This window comes from Cucurbita maxima, unplaced genomic scaffold (genome assembly GCF_002738345.1).
Source record: "Cucurbita maxima cultivar Rimu unplaced genomic scaffold, Cmax_1.0 Cma_Scf00009, whole genome shotgun sequence".
Lineage (NCBI taxonomy): Eukaryota > Viridiplantae > Streptophyta > Magnoliopsida > Cucurbitales > Cucurbitaceae > Cucurbita > Cucurbita maxima.
In genome coordinates, this window is record NW_019272025.1 from 4,438,893 (window position 1) to 4,463,770 (window position 24,878).

The 24,878-nt window shown below is 34.9% G+C and overlaps 4 protein-coding genes and 1 long non-coding RNA gene across 9 annotated transcripts; 3 read left to right on the forward strand and 2 right to left on the reverse strand.

Moving 5' to 3' along the window:
• The first annotated feature begins 199 nt into the window (after positions 1 to 199).
• LOC111484560 lies at positions 200 to 2,051 on the forward strand. Of its 2 annotated transcripts, XR_002718521.1 has the most exons (3): positions 200 to 377; positions 488 to 811; positions 1,814 to 2,051. It is a non-coding gene; the product is annotated as an uncharacterized LOC111484560 (long non-coding RNA). The 2 variants fall into 2 exon arrangements; XR_002718522.1 differs by lacking the exons at positions 200 to 377; positions 488 to 811 and adding an exon at positions 1,091 to 1,144.
• Positions 2,052 to 5,531: 3,480 nt separating this feature from the next.
• On the reverse strand, positions 5,532 to 13,462 carry LOC111484532. 4 transcript variants are annotated; one of them, XM_023131178.1, is made up of 5 exons: positions 13,302 to 13,462; positions 12,985 to 13,085; positions 12,390 to 12,471; positions 12,206 to 12,291; positions 5,532 to 6,029 (listed from the first exon to the last, which is right to left on the reverse strand). In XM_023131178.1, the coding sequence occupies exons 1-5, from the start codon at positions 13,341 to 13,343 to the stop codon at positions 5,933 to 5,935; spliced, it is 408 nt and encodes a 135-aa protein (XP_022986946.1). In that variant the 5' UTR covers positions 13,344 to 13,462; the 3' UTR covers positions 5,532 to 5,932. The 4 variants fall into 4 exon arrangements, with proteins under 4 accessions (XP_022986946.1, XP_022986947.1, XP_022986945.1 ...); XM_023131179.1 differs by lacking the exon at positions 5,532 to 6,029 and adding an exon at positions 6,813 to 7,105; XM_023131177.1 differs by lacking the exon at positions 5,532 to 6,029 and adding an exon at positions 11,015 to 11,663.
• On the forward strand, positions 7,133 to 10,463 carry LOC111484435 (scarecrow-like protein 34). The gene has a single exon (XM_023131017.1). It carries the CDS (start codon positions 7,808 to 7,810, stop codon positions 10,010 to 10,012), a length of 2,205 nt encoding a protein of 734 aa, XP_022986785.1. The 5' UTR covers positions 7,133 to 7,807; the 3' UTR covers positions 10,013 to 10,463.
• Positions 13,463 to 14,090: 628 nt separating the features above from the next.
• Positions 14,091 to 18,912, reverse strand: LOC111484431 (ATP-dependent zinc metalloprotease FTSH 10, mitochondrial-like). The gene is made up of 8 exons (XM_023131013.1): positions 18,518 to 18,912; positions 18,194 to 18,437; positions 17,932 to 18,003; positions 17,436 to 17,569; positions 16,636 to 17,115; positions 15,756 to 16,523; positions 15,190 to 15,417; positions 14,091 to 14,727 (listed from the first exon to the last, which is right to left on the reverse strand). Exons 1-8 carry the CDS (start codon positions 18,566 to 18,568, stop codon positions 14,245 to 14,247), a joined length of 2,460 nt encoding a protein of 819 aa, XP_022986781.1. The 5' UTR covers positions 18,569 to 18,912; the 3' UTR covers positions 14,091 to 14,244.
• Positions 18,913 to 24,299: 5,387 nt separating this feature from the next.
• On the forward strand, positions 24,300 to 24,850 carry LOC111484546. The gene has a single exon (XM_023131200.1). It carries the CDS (start codon positions 24,445 to 24,447, stop codon positions 24,787 to 24,789), a length of 345 nt encoding a protein of 114 aa, XP_022986968.1. The 5' UTR covers positions 24,300 to 24,444; the 3' UTR covers positions 24,790 to 24,850.
• Positions 24,851 to 24,878: the final 28 nt, after the last annotated feature.

Here is a 24,878-nt window from a genome sequence, read left to right on the forward strand (position 1 = left end):
AATGTTAGCGGCACGTAGCCACTTGAATCTGGGTCGGCCCATTAATCAGGTGTACCAAAATAGCCCAAATATCAATGCAGGCTGGCCCATTTCTAAAAAATACGGTTTACTGGGTAAGCCCAGCCCAAAATTGGTCCCAATAATTTTATTTATTTAATTTTTAAATGTAGTCTTCGGCTTTTCATGCCAATTTGCCGAACCAAATACATTGATCGAATGGCGCCTTCTTCCTCTATTGCCGCCGAAGCATCGTGAAATTCTCCTTCTCCTTCCTCCTGTAATGCCGTAGGATCGTGAATTCATTCTCCGTCTCCTTCCTCCTGTAATGCCGTAGGATCGTGAATTCATTCTCCGTCTCCTTCACTGATTCTTCGACGGTAACTCTCACGCTTAGTTTTGCTATCGAATGTTTGCATTGCGCGCCAGTTTCTGTTCATTTCGATGTAAGTTTTTGCATTCTAAAGCCTCGTATGGTTATGTTGACCAGAGCTGACGATTCGAGTTGTAAGAAATCCGCTTCGAGCCGTAGTCCTAGTCCTTTACGAATTTGGAAATCATTGAAACTTATCATTCAGACTAGCATTGTGGATTGAAAATCCGAGTCGCAGAGGATAATCCAAAAGCCGTGTTTAGTGCACCGATGAACAAATGTTCGACGCATTAAGGCTATTACAGACAGGATTATAGTAAATAGACAGGATTGTATTAAGCACTGTCTTTTTTCTATGACGGAGATGTGATGATCTTTACTCGAAATTGACTTCCACAAGTATACAACGTTCTTCGGAGATCGTTACGAGCGTTACTTGAGGTATTTTTACTTTTGTTTTGTTAGGATTCGAAGATTTAATTGAGGCATAATTATCAGTAGGCTGTCTCGTTGTTAATTGTGTGAGAATGCATTTAAGTATCTTGTCATCGAACTATCATCGGTTATAGTAGCCTTCTACACTCCTTTCAGCATTAACTTCAATTTGTTGTGGAGTATGTAATGTTCTTCATCGTACATAAAGATATTGGTACCATTATTCGAAGATATCGTTCATGCGTCCCCATTCCCTTATACTTTCAGACTGTTCATTATGAATGGTTAGGAAAGGAGGGAAAGGAGATGCAGAAGAGGAAGATGGAAGTAAGAGGAATGGTATACCTCATCTCCGTTTCACTTGAGATGCAATATTTGACTTGTTTTCATCCTCGGAAGTACACTGATAATCATTTCAACTATCAGCTTCATTCTCTTATATAGCTTACATTCTTGCAATAAATGGATCGTGATAGTTTTTGGAAAATGATGCACAAATTGGTTTAGATGTTGTATCAATTTCCAATCTTCCTCTTAGTTTTTAACCAAGGACGACGATTTCAAAAATCATCAAGAGGTTTGTGAAATTCAAGAGTACATCATGACGGGGCTATTTGTTAGTATCAGCATCATGTCCTCCACTGAACTTTGAATTTTTTAAAAATGATTTCCTTGGGAAGACTTATGAAATGGTTAATCATGGTGGATTATCATTTTTTGTAGAACAGTTGACTATTCTTTTTCGTCATTTTTTTGTTGGTTTCTCTTAAGGGTTTCCGTCTGAAAACGTGACAGCATACTCATTCTCGTGGACATTTTTTTTAAAAAAAAATTTACAGCACATGAAGAATCCTCCAAGAACTATCCATGAGCACAATCATTTTAATTCTCAGTTCCTTTTATTTATGAAAATTTTCAATTATTTGCTTTATGCAATTTGTTATTCCATCTTATAGTTTGGCAGTGAATGCCAGAGCTAAACCATTTTGTCTTAACTTTTTAACATAGGTGAGTCACTACCCAGAATGAGCGAGAGTTGACCAGGCTGAGAATCATCATTTATTATTGATGTGACTCGAAAGTTGAAGACTAAATTATAAGGAAATTCACTCGATGATTACTCAGTAAGCAGGTAAGTCTTCTATTCTTGGCTATATAATCTGTTGCATCCGCTACCATTTACATTTCTCGTTATGATTAATCATCATTACTCAGTTTTTGTTGGATGAAATTTGTTGTTTGCTGTGAATTCGGATGCAAGTTAACTTTAGTTTTGTCCGATTATTGATGGTAGACCGATTTGAAATATGAGATGAAGTTTTTAAAAACTCTTCAATAACACCATACTCATTAGAATGCTCCACATCCACAGACGTTCATTTTACAGTATGTGTTAGATAAGTATAGTATTTGTCTCATGTTGTATCCGAGTCTTTCATGATAGCAAGTCAAGTTTTACTATCCTTATTAGGATGGGAGCATAAGCCTAGTTGTACATATACAAATACATAGTTCTCCCTTTATTTTGTAGCATCTGAAAAGATATCACATCAGTCTTTCGGGAAAGAACTTGTTTTGCATCATGTGTAATTCTTTATGGAGCAATACTTGAGTGCTTCCTGGGCTGGACCAGTCTTAAACTAAAAGATATAAAAAGAAAAGAAAAGAAAATGAGTTTGGTTGGACAATTAGGTGAGCTGCACAAAAATGAGTGCAACCCACGATGCACCTTGATATTTTTCTTCAACGTGTGGCTTTAGATGTTGTTTGGGGCTTGTCTTTGCAAATTTGAAAATCAAGCTTTTTTTTTTTTTTTGTTTTTTTTGTTTTTTTTTTTAAGTGAAGTAGGGAGATTTTAGAAACTCTCAAGTTTAGATTCACACCCCTTAAGATTTAATTAGGAATTGATTATCCATTTTTTTTCGGGGTCAGATCAATAAGGTCATGAAAAACATTTAGATTTTTTTATCTCTTTTTTTACTACATATAATGGATTTGCGTGGACTGATACATGATTTTCTTGTAGTCTTGTTGGGATCAGGTCTTATTTAATAACTCCATTTATTCTGCTTTTTCGTTGGGACTGGTTCTTGTTTCTATATCCTTATTTTATATTTTAGCAAACGCCCAGTTTGTAGCTGCCGCGCAATTCCTCATTTACGTGGAAGCTATAAATGCAAGTTTCTAAAATCTATTGAGGGTTTATGAACCCTAAGATTTGACTAACTTATCCTAGCTCTTAAAGACAATTTTAAAATTAAAAGTTTAATATTATACCAAATTAATAAATACAAAATTAAAATTAAAAAATCTGATTGGACGAAAGGCATTAAATTCTTTTTGGAAGTTACCCATATGAGCATCTTCCTCTCTCTTTTGCCCTTAGGTCTTCCCCTTTTCACCCCGTAAATCTCTCAACGTCTTTTTCAAAATGCAAATCTGTACAATATATACATATATATATAATTACTAGGTAAAAAAAAAAACAGTCGTTATCTTTGTTTTATTCTAGCCCAAAACTAGGGTCGTCTCAACTGCATTCAGAGGCTGCCTCTTCCTGTAAATTATTTGACCGAATCCTCGGTATTCTTTTATTTTTCTTATTTTACATTTCCAATTTGACGTCAAATTTGGCCTTTTGAGCATTAATTTGTGCCGGAACTTTTGATTTTTATCGTACAAAGTCTCTGGTACATCACATTAATGTTCAAAAAAAAAGGAAAACGAATGATCGTGCCATAATGTGTTCTTAAATTTGTAATTTGCCCATGAGTCTTGTCAAATAGTTTGGTTAAGTTGCATTTATTTTATCTTGCTAGCTTATTCGTTGTGCCACAGTTAAATCATTTGTGATTATCATCCATTTGTGGTTAGGTTAGCATCTTGAGCATAATTTATTTGCTTTCATTGTGTTAATTTTTTATTAATTAATTTAGAAGAATTAAATTAACATCAAAGATCAAAAGGGAAAGTTATGGACCAAACAGAAACAAATTTAAAACTCTCAAGAGGAAGAGGAAGAGTAACATCTTGAAAATTAAGAATTATAAACTAAACTCAAAATATATTTGTAAAAATGTGGCATGAATAAAGAAAAACTATATTAAAAAATTTTCAAACCAAAAAACTATTTATTCTCAACAAAATAAATGTGAAATTATAATTTTAATTGAAAAAAGGCATTCAGTTTGGCACTTTCCTGACTGGCGCGGCGCTCCTCGCTTCTGTGAAAAGCACTTTGCTCTAATCTCCATAAATGCAGAAGCGTTATGAAAGTTGAGTAATGATTTAGGAATTTTATGAATAAATTTAGAAAAATAATTTAGATAGTTTAGGAAAAATGTTAAGAAATTGATTATCTATAGTATTTTTATGTGTCTTAAAATCTTTTCTCAAAATAATTTAGATAGTTTAGGAAAAATGTTAAGAAATTGATTATCTATAGTATTTTTATGTGTCTTAAAATCTTTTCTCAATTGATCTTAATAAAGTGTGCGCGAGTATTTCTCACAAACATATCTAATTCTCTAACTCTCAAACCAAATAAATATAGAAGACAATAGAAAAGATATCCTTAGCCTATGAGTTTTTCAGCAATAAGTGTGTTTTGGTTCTTATGATTTCAAAATGCATTCTTTTAGTTCTCCTATTTTTAATAATAGGTTGGAAGGATCATGAGTAATATTTTAATATTATTTTAAATATTGACATTGATATTTTAAATTAAACATAATAACAACTGCCTTTTCTCTCTTTCCTCCTGTTCCACCCTCCTTCCCTTTTCTTCTTAGATTATTAGTTTTAATTATTATCATGAATAGTAATTTTCAATTTCAATTACCTGTATTATTCATCGACTAAATAGCATGTTATAAAGAACTTAATGTTCTATGAGTAGTATAATGACATATATATATATATATATATATATATATATATATATATATATATGTATGTATGTATGTATGTATGTATGTATGTATGTAATACATACATACATATACATACTTTAGGAAATCTGATTTTTCCTTCTCTTTGTAAAGTATTTTCTACATCACTCTTTAGAAAGCTTTTGTTTTGGGATTGTGATCTGAAAAGAAGTCTTTATCAGCTTCAAGGGATACGAACATAAATAGCTACTAGGCACTTTTTTTTATTATTATTATTTTTATTGATATGATGAATATGTTTTTGTGAAGCCCCAATAGATCAATCCTCGGCTAATAGTCTTTCCACCCACTTTTAGCTTTTAAAAAACTAAAAAACAAAATATGAAGGTCAAAATAATCCAGCCTAAAAATGCATGAGATGACAGAATATTGTACCTGTTCAACATAATCCTAGAAAAGTATTCATAAAAAGCAAAAAATTCAGGATAATTTCCAACCCAAGGAAGACAGACTCCTCGTTCTCAATCAACTAGGAAAACGACCATAGTTTTTTTTTTTTTTTTTTTTTTTTCATCCCAAGAAATTCTTAATTGTCAACGGTCGAATAGATTCTTATTTTATTTGATATTTTTTTTATAATTCATAAGATACACGATTGAAATTTTAAAATTTTAGAGTTTTGACATAAAATTTAAAGCTACATCTAATGGATCAACTAATATTTAAAAATCTTAAATATGCCGAGACCTAATCTATATAAAATTAAAAGTTTAAAAATTTATTAAAAAAGTAGAATAAATAAATATGAAAGTTCATAAATAGGGATGTTTATGAGATGAGGACAAGGATGGTTTTCCACCTTTATTTTATTCTTTGCCCCCTAAAACTCTCCGTTATAAGTATAGAAAATTCTTAACCAGTCATTAACCAAAAAAAAAAAATTAAATTTAAATATTACAACAAAAGAATAAACAATCTAATATAGTTCAGTCAAGAGAAAAATTACTCTTTTCCACCTAAACGTGGACTTTCTGTCCTATCAGGAGCAGATCCCCCACTGATCGGATGGGGTGGAAAAAACGAACATCCTTATTTAAAAAATATATTAAACTTGTAATTTAGCCCTCAAGTCTCAGGCCCCAAGGATACATATGGAGATAAATTTCGTATGATAAGAGCATTTAAAATATAGAAGAAGAAAAATTCTTGAGGAGCACGTATAGGAACAACACAACAATTAAGAAAGGTCAAAATCAAAAGCAGCCGACAACATTTGGAATGGTCTTCCAACTCTCGCACACTTCTGACTTAAATTTAGAAAATGACCCTTTTTCCTGTATCACAAGTATAGGTGGATTCAATGTATTTCAGTTCAGGCTGAATTTTTGTTGATCTCCCACTTCTTTTTGCCTTTTTGTCTTGTCAATTCAATTATTTAGGTATCCTCCGGTTTCATTAATTTGTCTTTTACGCTTACCATGGCTGGTTATGATTATTAAATCAATACATAGAATGAGTTCTAACTCTCTTCCAAATTTTCCATATCCAATTCAATCCACCTAAATTAAATTGTATTATAATTTTCTATCTAAAAATGGGGGATGTGCAAGGTTCATTAGTTCAAGGGAGGGGGTTGAAGGGTCACTTGTAGATAATGTATACAAGGGAGGGGGTTGAAGGGTCACTTGTAGATAATGTATAAGTACCTAAATAGACATGTAGGTTCATTAGTTCATATTTATTAAGGGCATGATTTTAATTTTCATACTAAATTAGGTGCATGGTTTTTAGATCATGAATAGTATGGGAGAGTGTCATACAAAGTTTTCTTCTCCCAAAAGTTCTACCAAATTTCTCTGTTGTCACCACATGTATTAAGATAAAATTTTCAAATATACATGGACAAGAATTGGGTCGAGTTTATAAAGTAGCATCTTGACAAATTTCATTATACTAATGCAAGTCAGTCAGGTTGAATGGTTGCAGGTAAAAGTGGGGGGGGGGNAAAAAAAAAAAAAAAAAAAAAAAAAAAAAAAAAAAAAAAAAAAAAAAACTAGAGGTTTATTCTTGATCTACTAATTCAAAGGGAAAAGAATAAATTCACGTGGGTATTAAAATCGAAACCAGCAAAATGTTGGCAAAAGCAAAGAGCTACAAGCATTAATTAAAAATTAAGGTCAAATATATAACCATAGACATAATCACTCTTAATCTTGCACCTCAACGATTAAATTAAAAATCTAAGAGTGCAACAGTGATTTCAACTTTTTTCCCCTTTATTTATTACTAAGGATAGGATATGAAATTTTAAAAAACAAACAAACAAACAAAAAGCAAAACTTACCAAGATTATACATTTAGCTAAATCTCATTTTTGCCCCCAAGCTTTCAAGATATTCTATTTTGATCCCTAAAAAGTCAAAATGACAAAATGAACTTAACCCTAAACTTTTAAAAAATAACCCTTTTAGTTTTTGAATTAATAACCTAACTTGTTAACATATGCATACACTAAAATCACATAGGTTAAATGAAACCGAGTAGGCAAAGTTTTTTTTATAGAAAAAAAAAAAAAAAAAAAATACTACAGCAAAGCCCCAACTGGTTCCATTTTAAAAGCTCAATACCAAAATAAAAATTATGAAAATCCAAGAGCAAAAATAATTAAAATTTTAAAGTTTGAAAGCAAAAATAAAATGTTTTGACAGTTTTATAAATGCAACCAATAAGATAAAGGAGACTAGGAGTTGGCCGCACGGAATTGTGCCACGCTACGACACTGACAGAGAAGAAAAGCGCCAAAATCCAATCGAAGTATCTCCGGATGGGCAAAGACAATAATGTTTAACGAAGCGATCTTGACCAATGCCTTACCGCTTCGTCTGTCAATCACTCTCAACTCTCGGCGCAGCCGTTTCCAGGAAACGCACCAGAGAGGCGACATTTTTCACTTTATAAACCTAAAATCTCACTCCATCCACCACCACCACCACCGCCACCCCATAATCTTCTTCACTTTACCTTCCCTTCGCTTTGCTCAGGTGACTTTATAAACCTAAAATCTTTTGATTCTCTTGGTTGACCTTGTTTCTGTTTGGAGGCGTAGATAACTATGGATCCAAACCTCAACGCTTTCACAGATCGCATGGCTGATTATCAGACCTCTCTAACCCAATCATACGATGATGGGTTTAGACTAAATGATTTTGTATTCAACGACCCATCTCCAGATTTTGTTCCTTTCGTTGATAATTCCCTTTTCCCCTACCAACCAGACCCTAACAAGTTTTCAGGGGCGGTGAATTTGAACTTGGGTGTGGTGGCTTCAGGGCAAAGCCCTGATGGCGACTCTTCCTCGGACGAGTTAGACTTCAGGGAAAGTGTTCTTAAGTACATCAGCCAAATGCTGATGGAAGAGAATTTGGAGGAGAAGCCTTGCATGTTTTATGATCCTTTGGGTCTTGAAAATACCGAGAAATCTTTCTATGATGCTCTTGGTAAGAACTACCCTCCCCCTTCGCCTAACCAACCTCCCCTAGATTGTGAGAGCTCTGAAGATGTTTGTCGTGGAAGCGACAGTGATCGTACTAGTACTGCTGTTAGTGCTGCCAACAGCAATTCGCCTGACCCCCAATGGGTTGTTGATCCTGGAGAAAGTAAGTCTTCTATACTAACAAGATCTATTCCTAGTAGTTCGTATCAAAGCAGCCTCAATATTAATAGTCATGAGCTTGTCACGTTGCTGTTGGCTCAGAATATCTTTAGTGATAGCACATCCATCTTGCAATATCAGAAAGGGTTGGAGGAGGCAAGAAAGTTTCTTCCAGTGGGTAATCAGCTGAATATCGATCTTGGCAGTGGCAAATTTACAGGAGTAGCTTCTAAGGTAACGGATACAACAGACAATTCGCCTAATGGATCAAAGAGAAGGAAGAATCGTGGACCTGAAGCTGTAGATTTGGATTCAGAAGAAGGGAGAAAAAACAAGCATGCAACCATTTATGGGGATGAGGAAGAATTAACTGACATGTTCGATAAGGTTCTACTCCATGATTGTGGAAGTGAGGCCTCTGCAAATGGTGGATGTGAGAAATTGCAGAATAATCGACAAGTTCATGGTGGATCTAATGCTGGGAAAGCTCGGGAAAAGAAACAGGATAAGAGAAATAACTCTGTGGATTTGAGGAATCTTCTGATATTATGTGCACAAGCTGTGTCTTCTGATGACCGTAGGATTGCGTATGAACTACTTAAGCAGATTAGACAGCATTCTACAACGACTGGGGATGGTTCCCAAAGGATGGCTCATTTCTTTTCTAATGCTCTTGAGGCTCGGATGGTTGGCACTGGCACAGGAAGTAGGATTTACTATGATTCACTAGCTCAAAGCAATATTTCAGCGGCTGATATGTTGAAAGCTTACCAAGCTCATCTTTCATCCTGCCCTTTTAAGAAGCTCTCTCTCTTTTTCATGATAAAAATGATTTTGAAGGTTGCTGAAAATGCTAAAAGTCTGCATGTTATTGATTTTGGCATTTGCTATGGTTTCCTATGGCCAATGTTAATTCAGTTTCTTGCACTACTACCTGATGGTCCACCCAAGCTACGCATTACTGGTATTGATTATCCTCTACCAGGATTTCGTCCAGAAGAAAAGATTCAAGAGTCAGGTCGCCGTTTGGCAAAATACTGTGAGCGCTTTAAAGTTCCTTTTCAATATCAAGCCATAGCATCAAATAACTGGGAAACTATCCGAGTCGAGGACTTAAAGCTTGATAGCAATGACGTGCTAGTTGTGAACTGTTTCTACAGGTTTAACAGCCTACTTGATGAAACTGTCGAAGAAAGTAGTCCAAGGGATATTGTTCTACGTTTAATAAGGAAGATGAATCCAAACATCTTTGTCCATTCTGTGGTTAATGGATCCTACAATGCACCCTTCTTCATAACACGATTCAGGGAAGCACTCTTCCACTTCTCTGCATTGTATGATGCTTTAGACGTTAATTTACCTCGAGACAGTGAAGAGAGGATGATGCTAGAGAGAGAATTTCTCGGTCGCCAAATTATGAACGTAGTAGCGTGTGAGGGAGTTCAGAGGGTTGAAAGGCCTGAGCCCTATAAGCAGTGGCAGGTTCGGTGTATGAGGGCAGGTTTCAAGCAGCTTCCTTTGGACAAGGAGATCATGTGCAAGTTTAGGACCAAGTTAACATCCCATTACCACAAAGATTTTGTACTAGATGAAGATGAGGGCTGGATGCTTCAAGGATGGAAAGGCCGGATTGTCTATGCTTCTTGTTGTTGGGTGCCTGCATAAACATATTGCTTGCTATAATTTGGGACAAGAAAATGGGACCTGAAGCAGTATCGAGAGGTGTATTCAATTCTATCACAGATGATAATGACAGAGGCAAACCTATTGTGTGTATTTCTCTTTACTCATGGAAGTTTGAGGTAGTGCATCCATGAAGCCAGATTGTTTCACTTATTAGATCTGTGCGAAGCATTACCTTGTAACCTTAGTAGGTACTAGTATGATGACCATGAACTGTGGGAATTAAACATGTGATCAGGAGAACAGTTTCTCTTTGTACATAAGGACGGTAGCTGATCAGTAGTTTGAGTCTATTCCTTAAAACTCTTGGTATGGCTGTTAAATTCGAATTCTATTACCCATAAAAGAATCAGAGATGAATAACAGACCATCTCGAATTTGAAAATTTTCATTTATGTTTTATGGATATGGACCATCTCCGAATTAACTTCTCTTTTTTCTTTCGGTAGTTTCTATTCTGTAGAACATTTCACAGCTTCATAACTACGAAGAAGTGCTTGTGACATACCCTACACCAGAATTAAGTGTACCATCTACACAAACTAAAAGGCAAAACTAAACATTGAAAATAGGCAAGAGTAGAAATATCCAAGCAGTCTGTTTGGATCACTTTTTCACCCCAACAAAAGGTTTATATGTCTAGTGACAAATTTGAATATTGAAACTTAATTTATGAAATTTTTAACTGAGAATACAAATAGTTGTAAATACCAAACAAATACTTGATTAAATGTCAACCTTTATTTATGCCTTTTAAAGTTTCAAATTTAAGATTTGAACACACTGAAAACATTAAGATTATCCAGTTTTGTTTGTTTTACTTGGATCAAAGCATTGATTATATCCTAGATGGTTGGGTGGATCTAATGACAGTTGACAGTCCAAATCAACAGATCGTAGACCAACGGTACGTAAACCAAACATAGATGAAACAGAGAACTAAAACGCCCTCAAATCCTTCAGCACAGGAACCTAAAAAGGAAGTGAAATGAATTCTGCTCCCTCTGTAAAATTACCATTACCATGAAAGCTCCACTCTTATTGCATGCTACAAAATAAGTTTGTAGAATCTATTTTCCATTTGCAATACAAAAGAATCTTCCAGATATCTAGTTTCTTACAAAAACAGACAATATTCCAAGCATTGAGCTTCATTCTTGATCAGAGTACAGGAATGTATAAAATTAAGGAACTGGAATGAGGTGGTACATGTGTAACATCTAATTTGTTTTAGATAAGAGACATTAAATGACGCTTCCAATAAATTGATCACGGAACTCTGAACAGTCCTATATAACTACAAAATATGGTAAGAAATCAATATAAAGAGCATAGGAACTGAATTCTCCACCCATCTAAGGAATCTCCTACACAAGGTTATCCACTCTTATTGGGAGTTTTGGAGGGCCTAAGAACATTCCAGTCCAGCTTTTCACCCTTTGGTTTTTTGGAAGGTCCTTTACCATGACTAAATGATGACTGCTGGTTGTCCCGACCACTTCTTGGAAACTTAGTTGGATGCCGTCCATCAGAAACTACTACAGATTGTTTCCTTTTAAGATCCTCATTAGCCTCACAATTTTTTTCATCACTGTTTGAGCACGAGGCTTCATTTTGTGAAGATCCATTATCTCTGGGGAACAAAAATTTTTGTCTGAAGATGAAAGGGTAAAAGGAAAAAAAAGAATGACCACTACTTTCAAGTGACTTTCTGTGGAATGAATGTTTTATTTCAAACCCCCACCCCCACCCCAACAAGGGGGGAAAAAAGAGAAATATACAACATAAAGCTCCATTACATTTTTTTCTCAATAAAAGTTTGATTTTTCTTTATAAAAAAAAAATGCTCCATTACAAAATTTAAGGCAACAATTTTGTTAATGTTATTCATATTTTACTTGTTGGCACGGCCATTCATTTTCTTTTAAAAAAAAATAGAAAAAGGGATTCTCACAAACTTTACTCCTAACACAAAACTAAATGCAGATGCTAATTACAACTAAATTTGTAGCGACCACTATGTTGTTACAAGACAGTGGGACACAGAAAGCTAGCTTCATTTAGGAGAAAATGATGCTTACCAAGAAAAGTAGTTTAATAAAATAAAACACCCTATAGGCAGCAATAATTTTCCAAAAGAAAGAGCAAAACAGATGTGAAATTATAACCACTAACCTTGATGAAAGGTTTCCACAGTGATTTCCAGGTGAAGAGCCAGGAATTTCATGCTGGTCTAAGCTAGCTACATCTTCATTGAGTCTCTATAATGGCAAAGCTTTGATGTGAGACAAAAGCCATGCAGAACACAAAGGGGTATAGTCCACAGATAAACTTTAGGACACTGAAAATATATACTCACATCAATTGAAGGATTAAAGCTTTGGAATGACATTCGACCTTTAAAATCGCCTGGATGAGTATCTCCTTCAACTAAAACCACACTACACCATGGAAAAAAAAAATCAGTTTCTTGAAAAAAGATGTCAAAGAGCTAAGTTGACATAAAGCCACTATCACGGCCAAAAGCAGAGATTGGCTTGATACGTAAAGATGTCACACTAGAACCAGATACAAAAGGTTCTCATTCTATTCTAGACTTTCTGTAGCAAGACAGGCACGAATAAAATTTATACCGTATGGAATTACTTCCATCGCAGGCATGTATATTTCTATCTATCACATTCAGAGTGAAAAACTCTAGCAATAATCATAAAGATAAACACGGAACGACCAAAAGCACATAATCCATCAATATTTCAAATGTATCGTCCGTTTTCAGGAAATAAACTGCTCCCGAAGAACAATGCGGTAGATTTGTGTACAGTTTGTTGCATTGAGCTCATGAAAAACGAAAAAAGAAAAGAAAAGAAAAGATCATAAACAACTAGAAAAGGTAGTGAAACAACCATAAATCAAAAGTAACAAACAAACCATTGAAAAGACCAACAGCCTACCACTTTCTAATTATAGTACTCGAAGGAAAGAAATTCTCATCAGTCTTTACTTCTTCCTCTTTCTTAGGATGCTCCTCTCTCTGACCCGCCCTTTGCATGAACTAATGGCAAAACAAAAAATCAATAACTCGCATAACATTTAAATCGGTTCCTCATAAGCACAAAGCAAGAACAGAATCAAAATAAAGTAATCTCGAACATAATTTGGCAGTTCCCTAGGCCAATTAACCAATAACCAGAAAGTTGAAACCCTAATGAAGCATGATAAGGCAGTAAATCTGAAAGGAAAAAAAAAAAAAATCTGAAGCTTAGTTTACCTTCAAGTTCCTTAATGTATTGGAAAGCTCGCGCTTCGCCATAACGATTAGAGAAAAGGAAAGCTCGAACAACGAACTTCAATGTCTAATCAATTTTCTATGTCGCCTCCACTTCCGCGTTCGCGAGCGCGCGCAACCTTGAAACTCCTCCTGTAATCTGCGCTTGAAGGCGGGGAAGAAGGGTTTTTCTGAGAATCAATGTTCAATTTGTTAATTACCTAATATACCCTCGAAACAACACTAAATTACAGATATGCCATAGCTTGTTTTCTAGTCGCCACCTGTGGGGCTGCGTTACGATTATTGCGCCCGTCTAATACCGAAAGAAAGGTTTAAATTTGTATTTTAGCGGTTAAATTATAAGAACTTTATCAAATATATTCTTTAAAAGAGTTTAAATTAGTCCTAATAATAAATAAATATTTAATAAATCTTTTAATTTGTAAGGTAATAATTTTTTTAACACTTTTTAAAATTATTAAATTTATTAAACACAAATTTAAAATTTTTGAAAATTAGTACGAAACTCTAGAATCTTCAAGTCCTATTGATATGAACGGACCCAGACAAAATAGATGAGCGTTGGGATGATTAATCGGGGTCCCTTGTTTACAGTCGAGTAAATTCGATAGCAGTTTTACCATGAAAGTGCTTTGATCGAAAGGATCAGGCTCGGGATTCATTAATCATAAAAATATTGTATATTGTATAAATTTATTAAATAAAAAAATAAATGATTTAAACCCACTTCAGTCTAATTATTTTTCAAATAATTAGATTGTCAAATGATTTACCCTAATAAGCACCAACCAATCCAACTGAATATAAACTTTTAAAATATTTTGCGAGTAAAAATCACAAAATGCTATATCTATCCATTTGTAAAAATGAAGAACAAAAGGAAAAAAAAATTAACTTAATGTACAAACTACTCCGGCCAAAGTTATGAGGGTACAACTTGCGGTTCTAAAGGTGTAGAACCATCATCATCCTCAGCTGCTTGAACTGAGGGGATTTCCACACTTTTCTCATCTGCATCTACGAAACCTTGCTTGAATCTATCGTAGTTTGTTACCTCGCTCGGTTTAAACGGCCGCTCACCCAAGACCCGAATCAAGTCCTCTTGGTGAAGAACTTCCTTTTCAAGCAATAATTCTGCGATTTGAGCCACTTGCTCTTTGTGTTCCTCTATCAGCTCGACCGTGCACTTGTACGCCTTCCCGACCCATTCTCGCACTTCGCTGTCGATTAGTGCAGCAGTCTTGCTACTGTAGGGTTTCGACATTTCGTAAGCGTCGTCTCTTGGAGGGAAAGAAAGTAGCCCCACTTTATCACTAAAACCGTACACTGCTACTTGAGCATAGGTCATCTTTGTGACTTTCTCCAAGTCATTTTGAGCCCCAGTGGAGATTTTACCTATTAAAACCTGCATCAAACAACATATCCTTCCTCAACAACACAGCCAAGCAGCCACAATTTAAACATACACAAAGTTCGCCATTTATATCTTGAACCCAGTTTCGAAACTTCTTGAAGGGGTCGAGTCAACATTCTTGCATCCATTAACAACGGGCAACAGAATCCCACTCGATAAGTTATTATTTGTAGATGACAAATGAGGTTCGTAAGGTGACGTTCGGTTTTACTGATCTATCCCTTCGTATATCTTTTTTATATCCAAATGACAATTAAGCAGTAAAACCAACCAAGTTGTTAGTTTTCAACACCATTCGACCCCTTTTTGCTCTCTCACGTCACTCGAACAAAACCAAACACTTTCAAACCAACTTATATGCCACATTATCAAACAAGTTAATACATTAGAACTATGTCAGGGATTTGAGTAAAGTTGTCAGAAAACTTAAACCATAAGACTATATGTAATTACCTGTTCGGCAGCACGGCCACCAAGGGTCATGCATGTCATATCGAAAAGTTGTTCCTTGGTCATGAGAAGATTTTCATTTGGAACATACTGTGCAAACCCCAAAGCTGCTGTACCACGAGGAACAATTGTTACTTTCAACAAAGGTTCAGCATGCTCCAAGAACCAGCCAGCAACAGCATGACCAGATTCGTGATAGGCAACAGTTCTGCGCTCCAACTTGCTAATCACCTGCTCAGTAAACAGGAACGTTAGCGGACAAAATTCACATGGGTCAAACTCGTTCGACTCCATTATCCGGGAACATACTAGAGCTTAATATCATCCACTCATAATTTGACAGTGAATAAAATGTAGCTTTCAGGATTTCCTATTTTAACAAGTTAATAATAATACTCCTATGGGTTTTCCTCTACAGCAACTTAATAGCAGATGGACGACCCAGATTGCTAGTTAAGAATACTTATTCGAAAACCAGATATATTTTCTCTATAATGTAAACAAGGTTTAACTTAGATGTCAGATAAGAAGTTTCTAAAATTGTCTAGTGAGTGATGTCAATTACTTACCTTGTTCTTCTTTTCCAAACCACCTACTACCCTATCAATAGCTGCTTCAAAATCTTCCATCTTGACCTGTGTGCCTTCACTCCTTGCAGCAATCAAGGCAGCTTCATTACAGACATTTGCAATGTCTGCTCCAGCAAATCCAGGAGTCAACGCTGCCAGCCTTTGTGAGTAATATGATGGCTCATGGAAGACTTTGATCTTTTTTAAGTAGATCTGAAAAATTTGCTCACGGCCATTAATATCGGGCTTGTCAATTGTTATTTGACGATCAAATCGACCAGGTCTCAATAAAGCTTTGTCTAAGATATCAGGTCTATTAGTTCCAGCAAGTACAACAACACCGGAAGTGGTTCCAAAGCCATCCATCTCAACCAACAATTGATTTAGAGTACTTTCACGTTCATCATTAGAACCCGAGAAACCACCACGTCCTCGTGCTCGACCAATTGCATCAATCTCATCGATAAAAACTATACTAGGAGCACACTGCCTGGCTTCTTGAAACAAGTTTCTAACCCTTGATGGTCCAACACCAACAAACATCTCCAAGAAATCAGAACCAGATATAGACAGGAAAGGCACACCTGATTCGCCAGCAGTTGCTTTTGCCAGTAAGGTCTTTCCCGTGCCAGGAGGTCCAACCAAAAGTGCACCCTTTGGAATTTTAGCCCCCAACTCCTCATATTTTCTAGGATTCTTCAGGAAGTGCACGAACTCCATGATTTCTTGTTTCGCCTCATCACAACCAGCAACATCGTTGAAGTGGATCTGAAAAGGAAAGGAAAAGAATGGAAAATGTGTGCATTAACACAACAGGGATATCAAGGAGGGAACCGATGTGGATACCACAAATATTGGAGAAGAACGCAAATGTCTATACCTTATTCTTAGCATTCTTATCCACTTTAGTGATATGAGCTTTTCCTATATTGAATATTCCTCGGCCGCCCTTACCACCACCTCCACCACCAACACCTATTCCTCCTTGCATTCGGCGGCCCATATAAAAGAGGGACCCCAAAATCAAGAGCGTTGGGGCAAATCTGAGCAATTCTTGATACCAAACCATTTTGGAGACGTATGTAACTGGAACAAAATCATGTGGGTCAATATTCAATGCCTCTTGAGCTTCCTCCAACTTCTCCTCAAATGACTCAATACTTCCAATATTGAAGAAGCATTTATATTGGCCTCCATTTCCCTTAGTGGCAGCACCACTTGAAGAATCATGGACAACTTCGCTTGTTTCATTGCTAGGAGAACTTCTCACAAATACTTTTGCAACTGATTTATTAGAAACAATGATATGGTCTACTAGACCAGGTTCCAGATACTTGTTTTTAAACTCCTGGAAACTTATCTGCAGAGACAAAATACCGATTACTTAATGGACGACGAATCAAGGTGTTGAAGGTAAACATGGGCAAAAACATCCCAAGGGAAGGAAGGGAAAGGGATTACCGAGTACATTACTTTCGAATAATTGAATGGGGGGAACATGAGAACAAAAAGAGAAATAAATAACATTTCCAAGCCTTAAAACATGTAATCATTCAAAAACCTTATAAAATGATATATGAAAGATTAGATCATGCTTGATTTCTTTCCGACAAAACAACAGTACGAAAATTATATCGATAAGAGATAATTGTGAAAATTATCGTCCACAATAAGTAATACCTGTTGTTGTTCATGAGGACCAGAAGAAAAGAAGGAAAACAGAAGGCCAAGAACTACTAGTGGGGTGACTAAATTCTGAAACTGCTTTATGAAGTATTCCTGAAAACTCCCTTGATCATCCGTACTTGAGTCGCCTAAGAAGAAGAAGCAAAAAGTAAAATGTCTGAACGAAACATTTATAACACAAAGATAAGTGACACATTCAGATCTGCCCCAATGGTAGCCTATATCAGTAAGTTCTATATCGCATGATTATGATCAAGAACATCGTAAAGATACCAATGCAGATGAACAAACAAGAAAATCGACCAGAATCTCAAAATTAAGTAATCTTCAAATTAATATACTCAGAAATATACCAAGCGGTCCACTTTGAATCCTCCTCCTCTGAATAGCAATAATTGGATCTCGTTAAACCCATGTTCCCAGTCTAAAATCAATAGAAATGGATGCAAAAAATAGCCTTAATTACAGCTAAAAGCAAGAACAAAATTACCTTTAGACTCAGATTTTTGCTCATTTCCTTTAGGAATTTCTTTCTTCTCTTTGGGATAGAAGTTCTGGTAATCTGCCAAAAAGTAGCAAAAAGAATCACATTAAACCTAGAATTCACGCCAGGATCGAAAATGCTGTGCAATAAGGCATCTTTTACTCTAAAAAACACACAGGTAAACAAAAATTGTTGAGCCGTTACACAGCCGTAAAAATGATCGCGAAAACAATATAGCTTTATCGGAAGACGGATTAAAACTCCTTACTCTTCTTCTTCGGGGCTTCGCTTGAGAAGAAACGCCGGAGTTTTGGATTCGCGATGATAAAATTCAAGTCGGACAAACTTACATTGGGAATGAATTTGGTACGAGACCCAACAAACGCAAAATAGCCTCTCAAAAACCCTAACATCCCATCTCTCTCTCCCAGGCTGGAATTGATTCGCGGGGCAGCTAAAATCCGTTCATCGATGTTCTTAATCGCCGACCGCCCTCCACCGTGTAACAAATTCTACCATAAAACAAAAGAAATGACAACTTCCCTCCAAAAGATCATCATACAAAAAAACACAAAAGAAGATAAACACTTACTCGGGCGCCAGAAGAGCGTGGCACAGAGCGGCTGAGCCTGGAAAACATCATATTCGAATGAAGGCTTTAAGAAAACGAGTGGAATCTATAAATACGTCGATAATTAATCAAACTGGGCAGAGAAGATCAACAAGTTGAACCCATTTTTCCTCCGAACAAATGCGGGAAATGGAGATCAAACAATGGAAACTAGAAGGTCGAAATTGTTGGAATGGTTCTGATACTTTGAGGAATCGAGGAAGAACCTGGGCGCTGAAGGTCCGGTCGCAATCCAATGGGGGATGTTCGGAGCTGAGATAGTTTAGGAGATTAGTGATTGGACTTTAAATGGATTATATGTCAAAGAAGCGTCAGGTGGGCAGAAAGCCAACAGGGTCGTCGCTCCGCCCCTTTTAGTTTGCTTGCTAATCAAGACACGAGCCCAAGAAGTCGTTTTATATATATATATATATATATATATATGTATGTATGTATATGTATTTTTCTTTTATTTCATAGATTTATAAAAAATAAAATAAAAATCAATTAATAATATTTATTATAAAATAAATTCAAAAGCCTAAGTAAATTTTAATTTAATTATAGTTAGTTAAAAATATTTTAATAATCTAATTTAATAAAAATAAAATAGTTAAGAATCTCCATTAACTAAATTTAAATAATGTAATAAAATAATTTTAAATTATTTAATTTTCCGCTCCATATACGTTATCTTAGACAATACAATACAACTTTAATGTGTCTAAAGCGCACGAGACTTAAAAACTTTGAACAAATCTTTAACGTGATCAAGAAGTTAAGGGTCGGTAAATAGTTGATCCGACGTACAATATCAACAAGTCAAGCTTGTTCGAGAATAAACGCTACGAGAGAGACAGACAAAACTGTATCGAGATTCAACACTGACCTAATATAGTCAAATAACTAGTTTTTACTGCACAATTATACTCTATTCTCATACTTTTTACATTTTAAAGATTACATCATCAAAATTTTAACGTTATTATTAGCATGTTTTATAACCATTTTCATTTATAAAATTTATAATAAATGTCTAAAATAAAATTAACACACGTTTTTATAAATTGAAATTTTTGTTTTAATTTAAAATTTCAGAAAACAATAAATAATTTTTTATTTATAAAATAATAATAACTTTTATTTATTATATAAAAAAACGCAAATGTTATCATTTCACTATTTCAGTTTATATTGAACGCTAAAAATGCTACGTGCCACGTGAGATATTTAAGGGGTCCTGGTTTCGATGGGCTTCGGCCATTCGTTGGCCCACATTAACTCGTTTTCTTCTTGTTGGGCTTGTCCTCTCGGCCCACGGAAAAAGCTGGCCCATTAATTCCACGTAAATATATTTATTTATTTATTTATTTTGGCAAAACAAAATACATAATTTAAATAAAACGTGGCATTGAAAAATAATATTCCAAATATAGTCATTGATTACAAATTTATTACAAAATTAGAATCAAGTAGTTTACCAAATACTTTGTTTTGCTTACGATGTAATAATATAAACATAAGAATATTTTAATTTTATTTAATTTCATAATTATTTAATTATTTATTATCCTGAATTTGTGTTCAAAATTTTAAAATAAATATAAATTGTACACGTCAAAATTTTATTTTTACTATAAAAATTGAATAAACGATTGATGACATGTGAGATCTCACATCGGTTAAAGAAGTGAACAAAGCATTTTTTTAAAGGTGTGGAACCTCTCTCTAGTATAAGCATTTTAAACCGATGAGGCTGACGACGATACGTAACAAGTCAAAGCGGACATATCTGCTAGCGGTGGCTTTTGAGTGGTTACAAATGGTATTAGACTAGACATTGGATGGTATGCCAGCAAGGATACTGGCCCTAAGGAGGTGGATTGTGAGATTTCGCATTGGTTGAAAAGGCGAACAAGACAATCTATATAAGAGCGTGGAAACCTCTCTCTAGCAGAGGCGTTTTAACGGACAATATCTGATAGCGATGATCTCGAGTTGTTACGAAACAACACACTCCAAGTATTTTATAGTTGAGTTGGATGAAATTCATTACTTAATCACGGTTATTTGGGTAAAAAAATGTAACAATCTCGTCTAATCAAATCAACCAACCGACCGTATGAATTAATAAATTTAATAAATTTCAACGAGAATTTATAAAATTTAAAGACGAAAATAAATAAAACTTTATTTAATTGATAATGCAATAATCCAAAATGTGAATGGAAAAGTGATTTCCAATGGGAGACAAAGACTAGGAAAGGGTGCGACTTTAGCAGACGTATCTTTTAATATAAGCCACAAGATTAGTACCCACTTAATCATGATTACCATTTTTGATTAACCATAAAGCACTTTTTTTTTTATTATTATTATTATTATTACTATTTTAATTTCCTTCGATAATATTAGCATCACTAACCAACAAGGAATTCCATCTATTGGCTCCATACATTGTATTATTTATCTAACGGTAATGTACATAATAATTAAATCAACCATAAATAATTATACAATTTTAAAAATATATTTCACATTTATAGTGTATATACAAAATATATAACATAAAAAATATTCATAAGTTAGTTAATATTGATTTAATATTTAGTTGTTAAGTCCAATTTTAATATTTTAATCATAGTGGGGGAAGAGGGATTCGAACCCTCAACCTCATGATTTATAGTCAGTCACATACTTTAATTCTCTGAACTATTAGCTCCAGCTCGTCTCCATTGAATTTGTTCCCGATGAAACCCTAAAAAAAGGAATGAATGAAATTCTTGTGGGTCCCCGTTTTCTCTATAACCATGGAGAGACCTGTTCGGTCGCATCCATTATTTGTTGGTGTATTAAATGATGCACCGTCTTCCTCGATTGCGTCGTAGTAGTTATCTGTCTCGACCTTCACATGGTCAGATGAGTGTCACTTGAAGGTCGTCGCCTTGTTTGTCTAGATGTGAGGGTCACAACCTACTTTTCGATCTTCAAATAATTATTTGAGGATTTGTTTTATTACCTCGTGTGGTTGCAATTGAAAAGGCTGCAGATAAGCAATAAAGGCATTTGTGAGTGAGACAAGTCAATCAAGTGAGCATAGGTTATTCAAATAATTCATTTTGATATATATATTAGGTTTGAATTCTACTTTTAATCCCGTACCTTTTGTTCTCGTTTATTTTGGTTTTGTGTAATTTTAAAAGCTCGTTTTTCGTCTTTGTACTCCGTTTATATCATGTTTGTGATATGAAAGGTCAACACCATTGTCCACGAGCTTGAAAAATAGTAAAAGTAGAGTCGCTACCATATGCATGACGTTATCTCTCTATGTGAAAACATTCATTTAAAAGAATTTCATAAAACGATATCATGAACTTTATTGCATAAGAATTTTAAGATAACATAACGAAAAATATTCAAAGGAAATGATTAAAACAATGTCCTCGACTAACTCAAGAGAATGCGGTTTTAAATGATAGATCTCATTTATGTTGCATGTGTTTGTATTCTCTAACCGAATAAGGAGTGTAATAGCCCAAGCCCACCACCAGTAAATATTGTCCTCTTTCGGACTTTCCATTCTAGGCTTCTCTTCAAAGTTAAACGCGTCTGTTAGGGAGAAGTTTCTATGCCCTTATAGGGAATGTTTCATTTCCCTCTCTAACCTATGTGAGATCTCACAATTCATCACTGGCACATCGCAGTACCTGGCTTTGATACCATTTCTCGATTTGTGCGTGTCATCTTTGCGCAGTGAACATGCTAATCTTCTCTGCATCGTCCTCTCAACGACTAAACTTATAATTTGACCGAACGATAACAATCTAATAATTTCTTCATCTATAAACAACCCGAAAATAAAGACAAGTTTGAATGTTGCTCGAATTGATGACACATTAACATCAAAATTATTAGCAAGAGACCTTATCTTAGAAACATTGGTGTAAAAGGATGGGGGGAATTTAATGGCCATTAAATACCCAAATTTGCAAGACATATGTGAGGGGTTAGGGTTTTGGGCATATCGGGTCACTGACCCATACGCTCGTGCCCTCCACATGATACCATGTGGGACACCCCTAAACACTCTGAAATCCTCACATGATTTTAAGGCTTGCAAAATTTGTAGGGTACCCCAGAAAACCAAAATTAAAATAATAAAATAAAATAAAATAAAAGCCCTATGGGAATGGTGAATTCGTACACCAACCTAAAAACATGCCATGTGCTACTGGGTTTGACCCCATTAACCATGTTTCTTTGACCAATCAGATCCTCGTACGGTTCCTTTTCTTATAATTGCTGCTTAATTAATCATTAATATTCCTAATTATCAACTAAACATCATCAATCAATACCTGTTTTTTCCCTAATTCTAAATAAAATTAATTTTTTTAATTTCCATAATTAAGCTAATCATAAAATTAATTAAGAATTTATTTGAAAAGTAATTATTAATGGTGTGTGTGAAAATGCTGTGTGACATTATTATTATTATTATTAATGGTGTGCCAAAGGTCCAACATTTCTACCTGACCATAAAGTTGTTGACCAGTCAACGATTTTAATTCATATTGCCTTCTGGAAATTCCTATTTCGTACTCGAATTTAAGGCCTTCGTCTGCAATACGCATAAATTAAATTTATAATTAAATAAAGTTTTTTTTTTTTTTTTTTTATGTTAGGTAATGTTCCACGCTCGAGATTTAAATAAAATTTTGATTCTTGATGATCTCGACTTTCTCCTATATCTTCTCGAATGGCTTATGATTGAGCTGTTAAAAAAATTGAATTTTATTGGTATAAGTACAAGTAACTGTGTCCTCTTGATCTAGTCATCCTCTCATTCAGACACGACGTAGGTTCATTCATGTCTAATAGTTGATAGATTTGATTCATTCATATGCGACATCGGTTTATCCGTTTTGGTCTGTTACATATCATCGCCAGTCTCACAGTTTTAAGACGCGTCATTCAGAGTTGCGCAACGAAAGTATTTCTCATCCAGATACTGTCCTATGTGGGGTTTTCCCTTCCGGACTTTCCCACATCAGTTAAAGGAAGCTCAAAAGGGAAAGCTCGGGAAAAAAAATTCAAAGAGGATAACATCTGGATGAGTGCCGGTTCTGCTGAGTAACACTAAAAGACGCGTTTTAAAATTGCGAGACTAACAAGATACGTAACGAGTTAAAGCGGACAATATTTGGATAGAGCATACATTAATGTTTAAAAATATTGAAATTTATCATTACTTAGATGTGTTTATGAATATAATTAAAATAACCAACCAAGGATTAATAAGCTGGGATAATACGCGACAATGTAATTAAATGCGGATTATGAAGCTCATATATGAATAATATTTATATAGTAATGTTTTTATTAAAATATACATTACATTAATTTCTAACTATTTTATGTAACCGCCTAATTAAATTTCTGTAGCTTCATGTGCCTAAGAATCTCTACTGCATCGTATTTAATTATTAATTGTATTATGAGTTTAATCAAGCTAAGCAAACAGAAGAGTATTTCTAGAGAACAGCGTCATTGGATCCATATAATAAAGCCTCGAGAATCCATAAGATTGACTAAAATAGCAGGATGATGGACTTTTTTTTTACTTATTAATTAATTATAAATAATTTAATGTTATATAATTATTAATAAATTATAATTAATTTAATATTGGAATCTCAAAATAATATAATAAAAAAATATAAATATATCAGAATGACTTGTAACTGCTGAGCCCTACCAACTTCGCACTCTCTCACTTCCCATTTTTTGTTCCTCTCTCTCTCTCTCTGTCTCTGGATCTTCATTTTTAATCGGAGATTTCCATTTTTTATCGCCGGAAATTAATTTACAGAGATCAAAAGAACGCCGGAGATAATTTTCCGCCTGACATGGAAGAAAAATGGAAGCTTTCAAAGAAGGAATCGGGTTGTTCTTCTTCGTCCAAGTCTTTCTTCTCCAGAAGCGGTTCCACCAGAAGCACTTCCTCGAAACTACCATTGCTAAGAAGCTTATCACAAAAGCACACTCCTTCCTCCTCCGCCGCCGCCGCGACGGCCGCCACCTCTGGCAAATCCCCTTCCGATCTCCGCCGCAGCTCCTCCCAAAAAAACTCCTCCTCTTCATCCATTGGCCACAAATGTAGCAGCTTGGCTAAAGAGCAAAAGGCTAGATTTTACATCATGCGCCGATGTGTCGCTATGCTTGTTTGTTGGCATAAACATGGCGATCCATGAAGCTCCATTAAGCATTTTAGCCTTCGTGGATCTTAAGGTTGTTTTTTTTTTTTTTTTTTTTTTTTTTTTTTTTTTTTTTTTTTTTTTTT